At 38.4% G+C, this 19678-nt stretch overlaps 1 protein-coding gene across 2 annotated transcripts; it reads right to left on the reverse strand.

The window, feature by feature from the left end:
* Positions 1-805: 805 nt before the first annotated feature.
* Positions 806-19253, reverse strand: LOC114371932. 2 transcript variants are annotated; one of them, XM_028329260.1, is made up of 8 exons: positions 18799-19253; positions 17212-17320; positions 16326-16485; positions 9398-9546; positions 9153-9304; positions 1636-1750; positions 1355-1518; positions 806-1087 (listed from the first exon to the last, which is right to left on the reverse strand). In XM_028329260.1, the coding sequence occupies exons 1-7, from the start codon at positions 19194-19196 to the stop codon at positions 1381-1383; spliced, it is 1221 nt and encodes a 406-aa protein (XP_028185061.1). In that variant the 5' UTR covers positions 19197-19253; the 3' UTR covers positions 806-1087; positions 1355-1380. The 2 variants fall into 2 exon arrangements, with proteins under 2 accessions (XP_028185061.1, XP_028185060.1); XM_028329259.1 differs by lacking the exon at positions 806-1087 and having other exon boundaries at positions 1102-1518.
* Between the last annotated feature and the right edge of the window lie 425 nt (positions 19254-19678).

Raw genomic sequence — 19678 nt, forward strand, 5'->3', positions numbered from 1 at the left:
TCTCACCAACAAACTCAAATTTGCTTCAACAACGACCTTGTTTGTCACCAACTTTATCCTTTTAGACAAGGTTTTGCAATTATTTTGTACATACATAATAAGCATTCTATTTTCCTCTTCCGCAATAGTTGTAAAAGGTAACCCACTCAGAACTAAGTCTCTCCCAACCACTTTCATTAAACCTATTTGGAAGAATTGTTTGACCCCCATTTTTACCTTACTGATCCTCTTCCCAACATTCTTCCATTAAGAGACCCCTTATAGCATTAGTTCTACTTCAGTTCATCATATGAACAAATTGTCGTCCTCAACTTTAATTCACTTGCTTCTTAATTTTTGTTGAAAATAAAATTCATATATACCATTTTGATACTTTCCAAAATTCTGCCATCCATTCCCTCTTGTGCTGCTCTTCATCATTCAAACCTCCCAATTCATACTTTAAATCTGTATCATTAATCATTTCAAACAATTAATTGCATGTGTTCTATAAGTCCCCAAATTTTTCTGTGCGATTCAGCTTACCCTTCATAATTTTCAGTTTTACTTTAAATACATATGCATCTCACCCTTTCACCTCAACATTTTTCCAACTTATTTCCACAAAATCTAAGAATCCCGAATTGATAAACCAACAATTTAGTATTCTAAACAGCTTTGGTCTCCTGTCCACAGTTGAGTTTTTTAAAATGATTGGGCAATGGCATGATACATCTTTATTCAGTACATGATGCGCACTTCCTAACCATAGATTAAGCTATTTCAAATTAGAAAGTAGCTATTAAAATAAAATGTGTAATCTCTCTGAAGAAAATCCTCTCTGAAATACACGGAACCAACTTCCCTCGAATTTCTTCTTGGTCTAGAGTTTTAACAATAGCAGAGTATACCATTTTTAACACACTTCTTCATAAAACTCGCGTAATATTAATATAACAAGGAGTAAGTTAATAGTCCAGAATTAAAAAATAAATAAATAAATAAATATTTTATAAATACGCCCTTACTTTACCTTTTTGGACTACAGGTATTGGCAATAAAGATATCATTTTATTGAATAACCCTGGTCATGAAAATTGGCAACTTCCTGCATTCACAAAATTCAACAGAATAATAAATCGATGCAATAGACAAAATTATAATACAACAAAGCATACAGGTGCAGGTTTTCAGTGAGTGATACTATCCTACACATGTAAAGTTATACAATTGACTAGTAAAGAACTGAGTTTAAGGCTTTAAAATTGTTATTTACAAGAGACACAATGAATTATTGCATGAGAAACCAATATCTAAAAACTAAATGAGTAAAGCCAACTACTAGTATGCTACAGCTCTTCAATGGCATGCTAACCTTACATGCCACCAGAAAAAATGCTGCTAAAATTTCATGGCAGACCGATGAACAATGTCATAGAGAGACAGAAGAATTTCAGCACCAATCAATGCAATAATGAGCCACTCTAGGAAATCAGATTTCCTATTTTGAAGAATTTCTTGTAGAAAACGGATGTTATGCTGCAGAATTAAAAGGGGGAAAAGTTAAAACGAAAACCTATAGATAAAAAAGGAAAAAAGTCAATGGAAAATCCAGATAGAGAATCAAGCGATAAATTATGTAGATAGAAGTTACACCTCCACAAATTTCAACTTGAAATCAAGACTAGCAAATCTCTGAGTTAATTCAAATTCATCCCTGAGATATTCCCATATCTGAGCATATTTGGCATCTTTCCAAGCAATATCTGATCTGCAAAAAGCATTTAGATTTTATAACAAGAAACATAGAAAGTGACTAACATTTGAAATTTTACAATCGTCAGGTACAATTTCACACGCATGCCATTTATGATTACCTTGGGTAACAAGCATTTTAATTTACGTCTGCAATTTCTATTTGGAATAATATATGAAAATTTTAAATACAATTAATCAATGGGTACGATCTATAGAGTATGAACAGAATCCTCAGTAGTTCAGCATGCCAATAGCAGCAATGGCAATTAGGTTAGCCCCAAAATACACCACAGAGGGATAACTGTTATTTTTATTTTGAAATTTATTATTTAGTTTATATAATGTATACTATATACATATAAAGTTACTCAAAATCAATGACATTCATAACAATAAAAAGTCATACGTGTTAGAAACCACAGTCACAAATATAGAAACAGTAGTATCAATCAATCACTACTGTAGATATATGGTATATTAATAATGCCTAAAAGGAAATACAGAGGAATCACGATTCCTACTACCCAGAGCTCAGCTCCTTCAGAGGCACAAATGCTCTCTGCCCATAACTAACTCATCAATTGGCATAACCCCACTCCCTGCCCACAGACCCCCTCTCTAACCAAATTGGCACCTACTCACTTTCTCTCACTGACACCTCAGCACTTACTCTTTGCTCCCTTTCTCCTGGAGTACACTCTCCATATAGTGGGCCTGGCTATTGGCCTAGTATCCATCACTGGGGTTCTAACATTGTCCCCTTCTTCAAGAACAGACTTGTCCTCAAGTCTGAAAAGAGGAAATTGACTGAAAATTGAACTCCTCTTCCCAATTTGCTTCTTCCACTGGCTTACCTTTCCAATGCACCAATAATTGTCTGCTGCCAAAACAGCAGCAGGTTCACAAACCTGTGGTGTGTCACTGCCCAAATCTGCGGGAAGCTCCTCTTCAACTCTGTAGTTGGCAATAGCTTTCTTTAATAATGACACATGAAATACCGGGTGAATACGAGCAGAATCCGGTAATTTCAGCTTATAAGCAATTGCTCCTATCTGTTGAGGTCTTAACTGTTTGTTGCCCATGAGGTCTTAACTTCAAAAAGACCCATTCTCCTATCTCAAAATTCTTTTCAGTCCTCTTGCGATCAGCTTGAGACTTCATTCTGCTCTGAGCCCTTAGGAGATGATGCTTCAGCTACCGTAAACCCTCGTTGTGATCTAACAGTTCCCGTTGAGCAGCCTCCATTGTCTCCCCTATTGAAAAGCCAGTTAGCACTGGAGGTTTGCATCCATAAACCATTTCAAAAGGCAAAGTGCCCGTGGATACATGAAATGTGGTGTTGTACCAATATTCAGCCCAAGGTAGCCACAACACCCAAGACTTAGGTTGAACAGCAATAAAACATCGAAGAAAAGTCTCAAGACACCTATTAATCACCTCCGTTTGTGGACGATAAGCGGTGCTCATCTTCAAATGTGTCCCCTGCAGCTTGAATAATTTCCTCCAAAAACCACTTACAAAAAATAGGATCCCGATCACTTAGAATGGATGCGGGAACTCCATGGAGGCGAACTATCTCCTTAGTGAAAATTTCGGCTAACACCTTAGCTGTATACATTCAGCGGAATAAAATGACTGTACTTAGGCAAACAGTCCATGACCACCAGGATGGCAGAAAACCCTCTGGACTTAGGAAGACCAATGATGAAACCCATAGAAATTTCCTCCCATATCTGATTGGGAATGTTAAAGGGCTGTAATAAGCCTCCTGGAGCTACAGCTAGGAACTTCTGGCATTGGCAAACATTACACTCTTTAACAAACTGTTGGATATCTTTCTTCATGTTCACCCAATACAAGTTGGCTGCAAGCCTTCAATAAGTACGGTAGAACCCGGAGTGACCGCCTTGAAGAGTTGAATGATATTCCTTGAGTAAAATAGGAATCCAGGATGACTTAGCTGAGATGACCAGTCTGCCTTTGTAAAATAAAACACCATCACTGTAGGAAAAATCTGCTTTTGTTTCACAGTTCTGTTTTAAGGCTTCTATTACCTCCTTAAGACTCTCGTCTTGGAGGACTTCTTCAATCTCCTCTTTCCCCTCTCGCCATACGGGATAATGCACCATAGTATGAAAAGCATGTGAGAGAGCGCATCAGCTCCTTTATTCTCCAAACCTGGTTTGTATACAATATCAAACCGATATCCCAACAATTTGGCAGCCCAGTTTTGTCGGTTCATTGTTGTTATGCGCTGAAGAAGTTGCCTCAAGCTCTTGTGATCTGTGCACACTGTAAATTAGCATCCCAGTAAATAATGTCTCCAATGTTGAACAGCTAAAGCTACAGCCATGAGTTCCTTTTCATAAGCCGATTTTGTCAAATTCCTGTCCTTCAATGTTTTGCTGAAGTGCGCTACTGGACGCCCATGTTGAATTAAGATAGCCCCCAAACCTTGACCTGAAGCGACACTTTCAATGATAAATTCCTGGCTGAAATCTGGTAGTGCCAAAACCAGGCCTGTAGTCATCTGCCCCTTGAGAGCCTCAAATGCTGCCTGCTCTGGAATGCCCCACTTGAACCCCTCCTTAGTAAGATCAGTAAGGGGATGTGCTATTGTACCGTAGTCTTTGATGAACTTACAGTAATAGCCCGTCAATCCTAAGAAACCTTGCACACCTTTCACATTCTTTGGATTTGGCCATTGAAGCAAACTTTGGATTTTGGAAGGATCCATAGCTACACCCTCTTAGGAGATAATGTGACCCAAGTACTCCACAGATGTTTGACCAAAATAACACTTCTTGTTGGCCACCAATTTCTCTTTTCTCAAAACATCCAAAACTGCAGTTAAATGTTGCGTATGAGTCATCCAATCCAGGCTATACATCAATATATCCTCAAAGAAAACCAGCACATATTTTCTCAGCATCCCTCTGAAAGCCTCATTCATCAATGCCTGAAACGTAGAGGGGGCGTTCATCAAGCCAAAAGGCATTACTAAGTATTCGTAATGACCCTCCTATGTTTTGAACGCTATCTTATGTATATCCTCTTCACAAACACGGACTTGGTGATATCCCAACTTCAAATCCAGTTTAGAAAAAAATTGAGCTCCATGTAATTCATCCAATAACTCATCTATCACAGGAATGGGAAACTTATCTGGTACCGTAAATTTGTTTAGGGTCCTATAATCCACACACATCCTCCACGTCGCATCCTTCTTTTTCACCAAGATTACAAGACTTGAAGAAGCACTATGGCTGGGGCAAATCATACCTGTATCAAGCAACTCTTTCACTTGCTTCTCAATTTCATTCTTCTGATGGTGGGGATAGCAATACAGTCTTACGTTAACTGGACCTTGGCCTTCTAATAGTGTGATGGTGTGTTCCTTACCTCTGCTAGGTGGCAATCCTCGAGGATCCTTGAAAAAATCCCCATAACGATCCAGCAACAGTGATGTCTAGAGGTGGTTGAGATGAAGAGGGTTCCAGCACCATTCCATTCGGCTTGGTGTTGCTGACCTGCAACTCCGTGCACACCAACAGCCCATCAACCACTTGGAATGATTTTCCAAACAAACTTTGCAATGCTACTTGTCCTAAAACACCATTATCCTCCCCTTTTAACTCCATCCATTTGTCCCCTAATTGAAATTGCATGCTCTATTTGCTCCAATCAACCCACATGCAGCAAAGAGAAGCTAGCCACGAGATGCCCAGGACAACATCGATTCCTGCCAAATCAAACAAAAAGGAATCAACTGGGAAATTGATGGTTCCCAATTCCAGCTCCACTCCATTGCAAATTCCTTGTGCTATGTTCCTATACCCATCACCCATCTTGATTCTCATTGGTCTAGTCTCTTCTATCAACAAACCCAGCACTGTCACCAATTTCCTTGAAATGAAATTATGTGGGGCTCCACTGTCCACCAAAATCAGAATGGGTACCCCTTTGATAGACCCCTTCAATTTCATAGCCTGTGGCCTCCATCCTTTTTCTGCAAGCAAGCTTCCCAAACACAACACTGCACTCGCCCTCCAACTCCCCCTCTTCCTCACCTTCCGCAGCCAACACCTGGGCTTCTCCATCTTCCTCATCTAGGACCATCAGCCTTAGTTGGCGATCAAGACACTAATGTTGGGGGTGAAAAGCCCCTCCACATTTGTAGCATAAACCATTCTGTTGTCTCTCCAAAAACTCTTGGTAAGGCAAGTGTTGAACTACTCTGTCTCTGTTCTGATTTCGAAATTGCTCATGAGGCTGCCCTTTGGGAGGCCCAGACCCATTAACATCTCCTGATTGCACCTCCCTATTGCTACATACAGACCCCCAATCTGACCCATCGTGTGATTGGGTTGGGGCACGAAACCCGACCTGTACCCATTGCGAAAACTTGCATTTCTTTGCATCGATGAAACATCCTTTTCCGACAACTCATGCTCTACTGCCCTTGTAAAATTCAGCTATGTGAACGCGATAGAGTCCCCAACATCCGCATACTCCGAACTAGTCCTCTGATTCCCTCTTTCAACCCACGGATGAAATATCCAAAATATTGATCGTCGGGAAGACGTGGTACCTGAGCAATTAATCGTTCAAATTCCTAGATGTACTTGTCGACTCCGACAACTTGTTGGAGTGCAGCGAGTTGTTCATACACATTGCCTTCGCTGATACCTATCGCTCCAACAACCCAACCTTAAGGTTTTCCCATGTAAGTTCCCTCTTGTTGTCCAACAACGACTTGAAGAAGTGAATTGTGGAACCCTCCATACACAACTGAGCCAAGGTCACCCGAATTTTTGGGCTCGTATCTTGGATCTGAAAGTAAATCTCCGTGTGTGCAATCCAGCCTGCGGGGTCATCACCAGTAAACATGGGTAATTCCACAATCTTCATAGAATGCCGGAATTCATCGAAAATGGTGTCCACGGGTGCTCAACAACCAATTTTCCACCACTGCTCATTGTCAACCGCTCCTCCAGCATGGTGATGAGCTTCTCCTGATTCTCTTCTGCCTTAGACTGCATTGTGGTAAGAACGTTGCGAAGACTCACAACCTCACTTTCTAAAGCGGCTACCTATGCTTCCATCTTCTTCGGTGGCATTCGCTAGTTCCTTAAAAATGAATCGCACTGAATTGTATCTCCCTTTCCTCTAACCATATCCGATAGGTTGGACCAATTTGTTAGAAACCAGTCACAAATATGGAAACAGTAGTATCAACCAATCACTACTGTAGATATATGGTATATTAATAATGCCTAAAAGGAAATACAAAGGAATAACGATTCCTACTGCCCAGAGCTCAGCTCCTTCCGAGGCACAAATGCTCTTTGCCCATAACTAACTCATCAATTGGCATACCCCCACTCCCTGCCCACAGACCCATCTATAACCAAATTCCACTACCACAGCACCTACTCACTTTCTCTCACTGCCACCTCTGCACTTACTCTTTTGTTCCCTTTCTCCTAGAGTACACTCTCCATATAGTGGGCCTGGCTATTGGCCTAGTATCCATCATCAAGGTTCTAATAATACGTGTCCTAAACAAAACATACAAGTAAATAACAACAAAAGTCAAATACAAGTTTCCAAGATAGGAAAATCAATCATCATCTTTTAAATCCAAGTCTTTTTTATCATTTTCACACTACTACTACAATTTCATTTTTGAAAATTGAGGTAGCCCCCCAAAAAAACCCAATGCCTCTATTTGAAGGACTCTTGGAATCAACATATAGTACCAATATAGCACCGCTATGGCTGCTACACTAAACTGCTCCGGTATAGCAGCCCTTGTAGGGGTTGCTCTGCTCCAGTATAGTGCACTATTTAAAACCCTGAGTAATGTACCATATATCACATTTAAACAGTCCAACTAAAAGAGCTCACTCAGGATGTAACAACATTTAAAATGACATTAAAAATATGCTCCTAGTTTCATAGACAAATCCAACATTCACCATAGTATACACCACAAATAGCTAACAGCAGGACAATGTGGAAATAGATGACTGCTAGTCTCAAAATCAGCAAGACGCATGAACACATTGGGACAGAAAGCTTTGTGTGGTCCTAGTTTTTAAAATATGAATACACCCGGTCACCTTCAAATACAGACATTGCTTCATAACATATAACCTCCAAACCAGAGGCTTGGATGAGTGTGACAATGTTTTGTTAGATTTACAACCCAAGGTCACAAGAAGCCTTCAATCTAGAGTTCTCTACCATAACCTCTCTGATGTTGGCTTTCCTTTAGGTATAGACGGGGGGTTTAAAAGATGAACTGATTCAATTGGTCTTTAGAAGGAGTTGATGTGCACTGCACCTTCTCTGGCCATAATAGAAGATGAATATGATAGGAACTGGTTAACATCACCGAAAGGGGTTGTTAGAATTAGAAAAGCTTGTTATGAAAGCTATTTTGTGTCTGCTGTCCAGCCTTGCAAAAGCTGACTTTTGTTGCATCTATTGTACTTCATAGATAGTAGACTAGGTGTACCTCTCTGTACCTCTTCTCTGTAATATATTCAAACTGCTGAGTGTGTTAACTCACTCAAGCATTTTATTCAAACTAGCTCTATTCTAAACTTGGTATTAGAATGGGAACGATCTCACTCTGTCTATTCCGTCAAGATCGCTGATCCATCACCATCTCTTGCCAGTCTGCCGCTGGCAACATTGCCGGTGAACCCAGGGTTTGGTGCGCCTCAATGAAGGCGCCATTTGATGGAGCCTCTGTTCCAGTGAAGGCTCCGTTTCAGAGAAAGGGAAGGTCTCTACGATTGTGAGCATCCGACGTTGTGTTGTAAGATGTTCTTTATGGATGATCTCGAGAAAAAAAATGAGATTGATACTATTCCTATTTGTAGACAATAGGAAGTGATTTATGATGACAATGATTTATAAATTTTATTTTGTTTTTAATAATATCCAAGATGTTTTCTTAAGTTGGATTTGTAGAGTTGCAATTGCATATGTTTTATGAGTTCTTATAGATATATTGAATTCTATATATTTTTAGAATAATCTTACTGTCATACCACATTTTGTACCGGGTACACATCATATTTGTGCATCATTGTGTAATATTTAATTTACCCTTAATTTTTTTTCTCTATCCAACATACATTTGGGAGGCCCAACCTTGATGCAATGATAAAGATTGATGCCTTGTGATTTAGATGTCATTCAAATCTTGAAAACAGACTCTCTATTTGCAGGGTTAAAGCTTAGTACATCCACCCTCTCTAGATCCTACAGTCTCATTCCTTAAATTGAAACTACATGAGTCTACCAAATAGGCAGAAACTAGTAACAAAAGTACAATTTCTCTTTTCAATTTTGAATGTGAAAAAATTAACCTGCACAATTTTGTTACCATGAATTATTACCTCTCAAATAGTCCAAGCTTTAGAATCACATCAGCAAGATTTGAATTTGCCTTGCCCACCAACTGGAAAAGTTTCTTCCTTTGCATTTTGAATTTTCCAGTTGCTTCCATCTCTCGGTTTATGTCTGTAAATTCTGCAACCATTCCATCAACCTAGAATAAAAGCAGAAGGGGACTGTTAGAGGAATATCTTCAGCATCCAGTATATCCAAACATCAGAAAATCCTAACCATAAAAAGAGCATACCTGCCGACCATAGTAATCAAGAGCAATACTTTGACCTAGAACACTACCAATAGTTCGAATGCCGTCGATGTTCAAGTATTGTAACATTATGTAATCTAGTCCACCTTGCATCCATGTGCTTAAAGCTGGTTTTTCTCTAACTTCATACTCTAAAATCTCATAATTCAAAACAATAAAAATTAAATTGTATAAAAAGCATATTATGAGACCATAGAAAAAAGAAAAATGTAATAATCACAAGGCTATGATACTAATAGATTTTCACATGTCTACAAAGAAATACTGCTCGAGTCCATCAGTACTTGGATCACGAATTTCAAGCTACAACACAGTGCAAAATATGGGCTCCGAGTCTATGTGCTTTTACGACACGTCAGGCAGAAAGTGACATAAGCCTAGGCAAGTGTTCAATAGAATTAATACCACAGTTCAAGAAAACTGAAAATCAGTCAAACAAAGGTTCCAAACCAAACTTGTAGATAGATTGTACACCGCCACAAAATAGAGCATATTTATTTCTTGTTTAATTACCCTTTTGGTCCCTATAGTTGCAACAAATTTACCTTTTAGTCCCTATAGTTTAAAACATCCCATTTTGGTTCCTATAGTTGCAATTTTTTAACCCTTTTGGTACTCACTGTCTAAAATCATTACATCCAGATCCTTTAAAACATTAGATGATTTTAGACAGTGGGGACTCAAATGATTAAAAACTTGCAACTATAAGCACCAAAATGAGATGTTTTAAACAATAGAGAGTTAGAGACTAAAAGGGAAAGTCATTGCAACTATAGGGACAAAAAGGGTAATTAAACCTTTATTTCTATCAAAATCATAAAAGCAAATGATCACTGCTAAATTTAAGGGAAGAGGAGAAGAGAGGGAGAGAGAGAATGAGATAGGGTGGAATTACTTGGAAACTGATTGAGTATTCACTTCTTAGTTTGTGCATAACATCTACTTCCTAGGCAAAGAGTGAAAGGATTTTATTTCCTAAATACTAATCACTACAAAACTAAATGTATAGAACAAGTGATGCATGAACTTATTTAACATGTGATACATAAAATGCATGTTATTCTATTCTAATTTCTAACAATCACAAATTGGTCCAGTAACTTAGGAGTTAGGACACATCCAACATTCACTGAAAATGCCAAATAAGGAGTTCCATGAATAAACTGCAGTAAATAATGTAAAGATGAGGTGAGGAACAGAATCCAAGCAAGCACCATCGATTATACATGTGTCATAGGAAACAACCATATGCAACCTATGAACCTACAACATGTCACTACTATTAATTCTATTAAGTAGTGCACTTCAAATAAAAAAGGCTTTCATCAAGAATTCGATGTCATCAAGAAAGAATTCCTACCTGTTACAAATAATTTTTTTGTCTTCCATATCATCAAGAATCTCCACCTCACAAAGACTTTCATCATTTTTCATTTTGATGTCACACTGGCGCTAAAGACATTTTCTGTTCCATTCTTTTTCAATCCTTCCAAACATTTTATCCTCCTCAAAAACTTAAATTTAATTGTCCCCGTCTCGAACATTGGGGGGTTTGGTAGGGGAGAAGTTTTTTCATGCCCAAGAATTATGATTCTTGGAAATCATAAATCCCAAGAATCATGATTCCTGGGAATTAACAAAATTCATTTGGTTGATCATAAATGTTATTTTTTTTCTATCAGCAAAAATATGTATTATATTATATATACTATAAGTAAAACTGTATAGCACCAGCAGTGCTGGTATACACAGCCCTTAGGCATCCCCCCTCACGAAATCCAGAGAATCTTCACAAATACATTTGAGATGTATAATAGAAAGATTCTTTGGATTTGTCACCGAGTGAAAGCTCCCACCTCAAAATATTCCCACAACAAAAAATTTCCCCTGTTGCTTTCTACTCCACTCCTCCCCTTACAAAATTCATTCTAGCATTACTACTCCATACTTGGAATGGGACATTAAAACCCTTTTCCAGTGCCTTCATCCACGACCAAATGAAGAACATTGCATCATCTAGTACTGTTTCCCCTTGGAATTCCCGATTGTTAAAAATGCACTTGTTCCTATGACGTCAAATACATCATGTTACAGCAGCCCACAACACCATCCACCTCTGCCCATCAACTCTGCCGCTTTCACAGTACCAATGCTGCAGAAAATGTTCCCTTGGCTAAAAGGATAGACATAGGAACTTTGAGGATGGTGGTGCCTGGCCTTATTGATGAAAGACAATCAGCTTTCATAAAGGATAGACATATCCTTCATGGAACTTTGATTCTCAATGAGGCTGTTGAGGAAGCTAAAAAGTGTAAGAAGCCAGCTTTGGTATTTAAGGTGGACTTCGAGAAGGCGTATGATTCGGTTTCATGGTCTTTCCTGGATTACATGTTGGATAGGATGGGTTTCAACCTTACATGGAGAAAATGGATCAATGCTTGTTTGCAATCTGCCACTATATCAATCCTAGTAAATGGCAGCCCTTCAAAGGAATTTGTTCCCACTAGAGGTTTGAGACAAGGGGATCCTTTAGCCCCCTTGCTCTTTAACATAGTGGCTGAAGGCTTGACTGGAATGATGCGGGTAGCAACAGCCAAGAACCTGTATAGAAGTTTCAAGGTAGGGAAGCAAAATGAGCCTGTGAATATTCTGCAATATGCAGATGACACAGTATTTGTGGGGCATGCTTCATGGGATAATGTCATTGTTTTGAAGACTATGCTGAGGGGTTTTGAATTGGCATCTGGATTGAAGATTAATTTTGCAAAAAGCCAATTTGGGATTTTTGGAGCTGAGGCTAACTGGATTCATGAAGCAGCACAATTTCTGAACTGCAGACATATGGAGACTCCTTTCCATTATCTGGGCATTCCCATTGGGGCAAAGTCTACCAGCAGCTTGGTGTGGGAACCTCTGATCAGCAAATATGAAGCTAAGCTATCTAAATGGAATCAGAAAATTTTATCTATGGCTGGAAAGGTTACTCTAATCAATTGTCCTGACTGCTCTACCCATATATACTTTATCTTTTTTCAAGCTTCCACGAAGAATAGCTCTCAAACTTGTTTCCTTGCAAAGGAACTTCCTGTGGGGGGGTGATCAAGGGCATAAGAAAATCCCTTGGGTGAAGTGGGATGTCATATGTCTCCCCAAGGAGATGGGGGCCTTGGGGTCAAAGATATTTCTAAATTCAACACAGCTTTGATGGGTAGATGGGTATGGGCTTTATCCTCTAATCACAACCAGTTGTGGGCCAGAATTTTAATGTCAAAATATGGAGGCTGGTCAGATCTTAGTAATGGGAGGGATAAAGCTTGGCATTCTCAATGGTGGAAGGACCTTCGAAAGCTATATCAGCAGCCTGAGTTCAGTCTTATTCATCAGCAGATGGTATGGAAGGTAGGGGGAGGGGAAAAAATTAAATTCTGGAAAGATAAATGGTTGGGGGAAGATTATAAACTTGAACAGCAATATAATCAGTTATTCCTGATTAGTGCTCAGAAGAATAGCACCATCTCCAACATGGGAAACTTCTCTCAAGGCAATTGGTGTTGGGACTTAAAGTGGAGAAGGAATCTATTTGATTATGAGCAACATATAGCTGTGGCATTTTTGGAAGCAATTACTGATATACAAATCCAGCCTCATATGCAGGATATTAGGGTCTGGAAAGCTGATCCCAGTGGTATATATTCTACTAAGTCAGCCTACAGATTATTGATGACCAGCAATCAAATTCCAGAGGCCAACATCTTAAAGACTATTTGGAAGCTGAATATCCCCCCAAGGGCTGCGATTTTCTCTTGGAGACTTATTTTAGATAGATTACCCACTAGAGGAAATCTCCTTCGAAGAAATGTGCCGATTCAGGATAATTCATGCCCTCTATGTGGGAATGCTCAAGAGGAGGTGGATCACTTGTTCTTCAATTGTAAAATGACCACAGGGCTTTGGTGGGAATCCATGAGATGGAACCAGATGGTTGGCCCCATTGCACCTTCTCCAGCATCACATTTTGCCCAATTTTGTGAGGGTTTTGTTGCAGGGCAAAACCAATCTCATCGATATGGATGGTGGGTAGCATTGACTAGCTCCATATGGCAGCATAGGAACCAATTGGTATTCGAGGGCAATCACTTTCAACCTTCTAAAGTGATGGACGATGCTTTATTCATCAAATGGTCATGGTTAAAGACCAGAGAGAAAAACTTTAGTATTTTTTTCAATCAATGGTCTTCTAACCTTGTGGAATATTTTAGTTAATATGGGCTGGGTATATTTATCCTATGTAGTGGGCTGGGTATATTTATCCTATGTAGTGGGATTAATGTTAGGTATTTGTTTATGTTGGAAGGCGACACACTAAGTGTCTTGTATTCATGTATACTTCACCAGTACCCCTGGTACTGCTATGATTCATATTAATAATATATATTTTTGCCTTCCAAAAAAAAAAATGTTCCCTTGGCACCACCTGACCCACTGAAGAAACCCCAATCCACGAGTAACACTCCTGCCATATATCTCTTACCCTTTCACAGCCAAAAAATAGGTGATCTATTGATTCCTCAACCCTCAAACATAACGGACATTCATAGTTTACATCCCCAACAGGGATTTGTCTCAGACTTAGATTTCTTCCAGTTGGCAGTCTATCCCTCACCAGCGTCCACACAAAATGACCCACCCTATTAGGGACTTAATTTCACACCCTTTTGAATATCTCCTCTTCTGAAGATCCAACTACCGTCTCATACAACCATGCATAAGCCCCACTAACAGTGTAGATTTTTGCTCCCGACCTCCCACATCCTGTTCATTTGGTCGAATACTATAATTATTCAGTTCAGCCAGAAAATCTGACACTAAATTCACCTACCAATACTGAGTTTCTTCTCCAAACAAAAGTCCATTCCCAAGAAGATCCCCACATAAAGCCCATCCACGCCACTTTGCAGTTTTGTTGTTCAAACAAGACAAAAAGGCATGGGAACTTTTCACCTAGCAACTCCGGTCCCCCCGTCCATTTATCAGTCCAGAAATTTACCCTACTCCAACATCCAATTTTTAGTTTCATGCCTTTATTGAACCATTCCCCAACCGCCGAGGCGCCACATGACTTCTTTAAATCCCTCCACCATAGTGATTCCGGCTGGTTGACCCTCTCCAAATCTAACACTCTCCATCCCCCATACTTAGAAACCAGAATTCTATTCCAAATGGTATCATCCTCCTGAAGCATGCTCCATTTCCACTTTCCTAGCAGTGCCATATTAATCAATTCTAAATCCCTAACTCCCAAACCTCCATGGTAGTTTGGTAGACATACCGTTTCCCATTTCACCCACGCAGTCTTGAACTCATCCACTCCCGCACCCCATAGAAACCTCCTTTGCAGCCTTACCAATATCTCTATGACCTTCTTTGGAATCTTAAAGAAGGAAAGGTAGAAGATCAGAATTGAGTTGAGCACTGATTTTATCAAGCACACCCTTCCACCAAATGACAAGTGTCTTTGTCTTCATTTAGAAAGCTTCCTTTGAAATTTTGCCACAATTGGTTCCCAAGTTTCCACTCTTCTTGGGTTAGCCCCTATCAGTAAACCCAAATAAACAAACAGAAACTCAAGAAACCCAAATAAATGTTATTGGGAATATTTATATAAGTTTCCTATGAATCATAGAGTTACGTGATATTTTTACCAGTTACTTTAATTATTTACCACATTAAATAATTTAATAAAAGTAATGTCATATTATTACTGCAGTAAAAAAAATATTTAACTCGGGAAAGTTATATTCCCACCCCCCCTCCATGGGAAAGTTTTTGTGGGAAACTAGCTAAAATACTTTCCCAGGATCATTATTTTTTAAAGTAGGTAATAAACATGGAAAACTAAGTTGCCCAATCTAAGATTCTTAAGAAACTATAAATTTCTCCCCTACCAAACGCCTCATGGGTGTTTCCCAAAAATTTCTTATTAAAAGGATAAAAGAACCATTATTAATCCATACATTCTCTAATCATAAAGGAATTGGATGTCACATGATCTTGCTAGATTCCAAGATAACAATAAAATGATGAGACATACAAACATAAACCTTCTGAACTAGATCTGGAAAGTTTCTTCCCAAGCACTAAAGAAAAGAAATCTATCCAGACAAGACAAAAACTAAAACATGTTTCTTCAGCTCAGACACAAAATTGACACAAACAAATCCCAAAAGTTGAAATAGTTGTCACACAGCATATGATTTGAAAAGGGAATCATAATAGCAAAATCTTTCATCATGAAATAGAAGAGATAGCAGCACAACAGTTCAGCAAAGGAAAACATGACACTTGTTGTCTTGTATTATTGGGTTTGGCAGAATCCTACAACAATGCGTTAGTGAACCCATATATATATATATATATAAAGAGAGAGAGAGAGAAGGAAGGGGGAGGGAGGGGGGATTCACTTACTCCAAGAGTAATCCTTTTAGAGTTACTCCTCATCCTCATCATTCATTTTCTTGAGATCTAATGGTTAAGATTAGTTACTTATTACAACCATTAGATCTTAAGAAAATGAATGGTGAGGATGAGGAGTAATTTTAAAAAAATTTTAGAGTTACTCTTGGAGTAAGTGGATCTGGGATCAACTTACTCTAGAGTTACTCTTCATCTTTACCCTTCATTTTTCATGAAATCTAATGGTTGTAATGAATAGTTTATCTTAACCATTAGGTTCCAAAAAAATCAATGGTGAAGATCCATAACTCTTGGAGTAACTTGATCCCTCCTCATACACACACACACATGGCAGATTTTTGGCTTTCTGTCATTTTCCACAATCTGCTATTTATAACACAAAAAAAATTATGCATTATATTTAAAGTTTAACTACAAATTGGAAATCAGAACTCACCATCCTTTCTCATTTCAGGAAGCAGACCAGATGCATGCTTCTTAACAATTTTCAAATAAGCATCAACCTCATGCTCAGGGACATTAAACAATACAATGGAACCATACTGAAAAACCACCATGTAACAGCCATTGCGTCCACTCAAGAAAGTACCTGGACCCTAAAAAAGTAGTTCGCAGTTACTATCACTGATCTTATGACTTCAAATGTTTATAAAACAGTTCAGAACGCACACAATACACTTACTATCACTGATGTCTAGTGCATGAATGCTTGAAAATAAAAGAAAGAAATAGTTATAGCTTACAATTTAAGAACAGTGATCTATAATTGCAAAAAGGCTACAAAGAAGAGGCTTCAATTTGATTTAATAAGATGTAAACATGTATTGTCAGTATTCACAGACATCATAGCAATATGCACAAACAAAGATGATTTACACTGCTTCAACTTTTATCTTAAACCTCATAACTCATTCTAGATGGATTCTATTTATACACCACAGGAATGAGTTCGGTCTCGTGATGTTTTATATAAGAAAATGTTTAACCATTAAAGACAATAAAAAAGAAACAATAGTTGGCCAATAGTAGTTGAGGTCACAAAATTTCATCATCTCTCTTTCCTCCAAATAAAATTAAAAGATGTAGATTGTGAATCATGTTCTCAAACACTTTTACACCTTTCTTCAGGTAGCACTGAGGATAAAACTCTACAACGACATAGTAGCAATATTACTTATTATTCCTAGACATCCTAACCATACAGGATATGCACTGCCTAGATACTAGATACCATACCCCCAATAACCAAAAATTGCAAACTAACGAAAAGACAGAACATGGGTAAATAGTGAGGACAAAATCATAGTGCAAGAGCGACATACCTTGGAAACACAAATATCTCCAAACTTGAGAACTACATAATTAGTCATGCGTGATGATGGCGGGACAAAGTTTGCTTTGTTCTGTTCCACCAAGCTTTTTAAATCAACACTACATTCAAAGAAATGAAAGAGAGAATAAATCTATATATATGTGAAACAAGCCACCATTGAGATAGCAATATTTAGTTATCCGATTTTGAAAAATCTGCAATATTACTTTGCACTAAACAATTCATAAAAATATTACTTTGTCCTAAACACTTCATGAATAACTGAAGACGACACTCTTTTTTGTCCATTTCTCACCCAAAAATAAAAAATTGATAGCTTTCTAATGACAACAGTATTAGAATAACATACTCAGGATCATGACTTTTGTGTGGTAGACAACCCTAATGACTAATATCCAGAGGAGTAATTAAACTACAAGCATGGTTCAATGAAAACACGCGATAAGAACAGTTTTGGAGCACAGGCGGCACATTTTCCAATTTTAAAAATGAATGCCAAATTTTAAGCTGAAAATGCAGCAAGCCGGCGACTTCTTGTTACTGCATATGGCACAATTCATAAAGATATTTGAGAATGAGAATGGTGTGGAACATTATTATAGTCTTCAATGGCAACCCATTGAATAATCATAAAGCACTAATCATGCCTTTAAATATCACAATGCAGCCATTGCAGGCCAACATAGCCAGCTATTTTAATCCCAAGCACAAATAGTTCTTCTGACACATGAAAAAGATTCATCTTGTCAAGCAACTGCAATAGCTTGGTTCTGTGTATACACAAGAACCAGATATTCAGTTACTTTAAACATGTATCTTTCTAGTACCTCTGGTACTATTATTATTAATAACATCCTATTTTTGCTGAGCCAAAAAAAAAAAAAAAAAACTGTAGTATCTTAGGCTCATCATAAGACATGAGCCGTTTGTGGCTATCACCACTCACTGCATTATGTACAAACATAACGAAAACAAGTAATGATAATGCCGCATTAGAAAGTAACACAAGTCAAGCATACATATAATTTGTCCCTGGTTTAAATTTACAACATCAGTTTATTATCTAACACAGTTTGCCATTCTTTTCGTTTCAAATGTTTCTTTAAATTCAATTCAACATGATCCCCACAATTATAGTGTTCTCCATACCCTTTGTTCGCCTTCATTGTACAAAAGATAATTTTGCAAATAATAACAATAATAATATAACCAAAGTTGCAACTACGAAGAAATGTTCCAAAATCCAAACCAATTAACCAATCCTCCACATTTTTCCTTCACATATACATTATTCTTGCTTCTAAATTCCAAATTTAAAAAATTAATAAATGAAGCATAACATAACCTGTTATGTCCTTCCTCTAAAAGATTGGGGGGAATGGTTAGAGTGAAATTCCTTCGCATATGCATTATGCTTTGTTTCTCAATTTCAAATTAAAAGAAAAGAAAAGAAAAACAACACAAAAGTAAATTGATAAATGAAGCATAGCATAGCATAACATGAAGTCCTTTTCATAAAAATTTGGGGGAAAATGATTACAGTGAAAGAAGAAGAATTGAGGTGAATGATGAATACCTAGTAGAGAAGAAGAAGGCTCTGACGGCAATAGAAGGCTTTGTGTCTTGGTCGACGGCTCCGTCATCGCCGCCGTCGGCGGCATTGGCGTCAACCTCGACCTCAGAGCAGGAAACGGCGTCGTTCCAGTCGAGGGTGGGGAGGGACGAAACGCAGCGCGGAACAGGGGAGCCGAAGCGGCGCGAGTCGGTGAACAAGACGCGCGTCGTTGGGGGAAAAGGAAGAAAAGAGTGAGAGATGATTGTAGTCAAAGTCGTAAACGAAGAGGAGGAGGAGGATGGGCAGAAAATGTTGATGAGTGAACAACAAGAAGAGGAAGAGGAAGAAGATGAAGAGAAGAGGAAGGAACGAAGGCGCAGGGCTCTCATGGTGCTGCTGTCTAAAGTGGTGCGCCACATCTGTTTTGGTTTCGGATGCAGACACGGACAGAATGAGGCTATTCCTTTGCAATTAACCCTCGTTTGTTTTTTTTTATTATTTTATTTTTTTCAACTATATTATTTTTCTTTTTGCCAACATGCTCTTTAAGGCCCCCGTTTGGAGTGATTGTCAGATTTTAATTTTCGGTTTTAATGGTCGTGAATAGTTTTTTTTTCTTCTTTTCAAAACAGATTTTACCTTATTTCCAAAAAAATGAAAATAGGTTTTTGGTTTTGGTTGTTGATTTTATCTTTATCCAATTGCTCTTTTCCTTTGCCACTGACCAATTGCCACTTGTTGTTGTTGTCATTATCGTCGTTGCTTAACGGTAAGTTCTTCATCTTCCTCCTCCTCACCCACCACCATCATCTCATCTTCGTAGCTTTAACGATTGGATTTTCTTTTGTGATGGATTATCTCTCGACAGCCTTGCAGTCATACAAGTAGTCATGGTGATCGA

Source organism: Glycine soja, chromosome 10 (genome assembly GCF_004193775.1).
Source record: "Glycine soja cultivar W05 chromosome 10, ASM419377v2, whole genome shotgun sequence".
NCBI lineage: Eukaryota > Viridiplantae > Streptophyta > Magnoliopsida > Fabales > Fabaceae > Glycine > Glycine soja.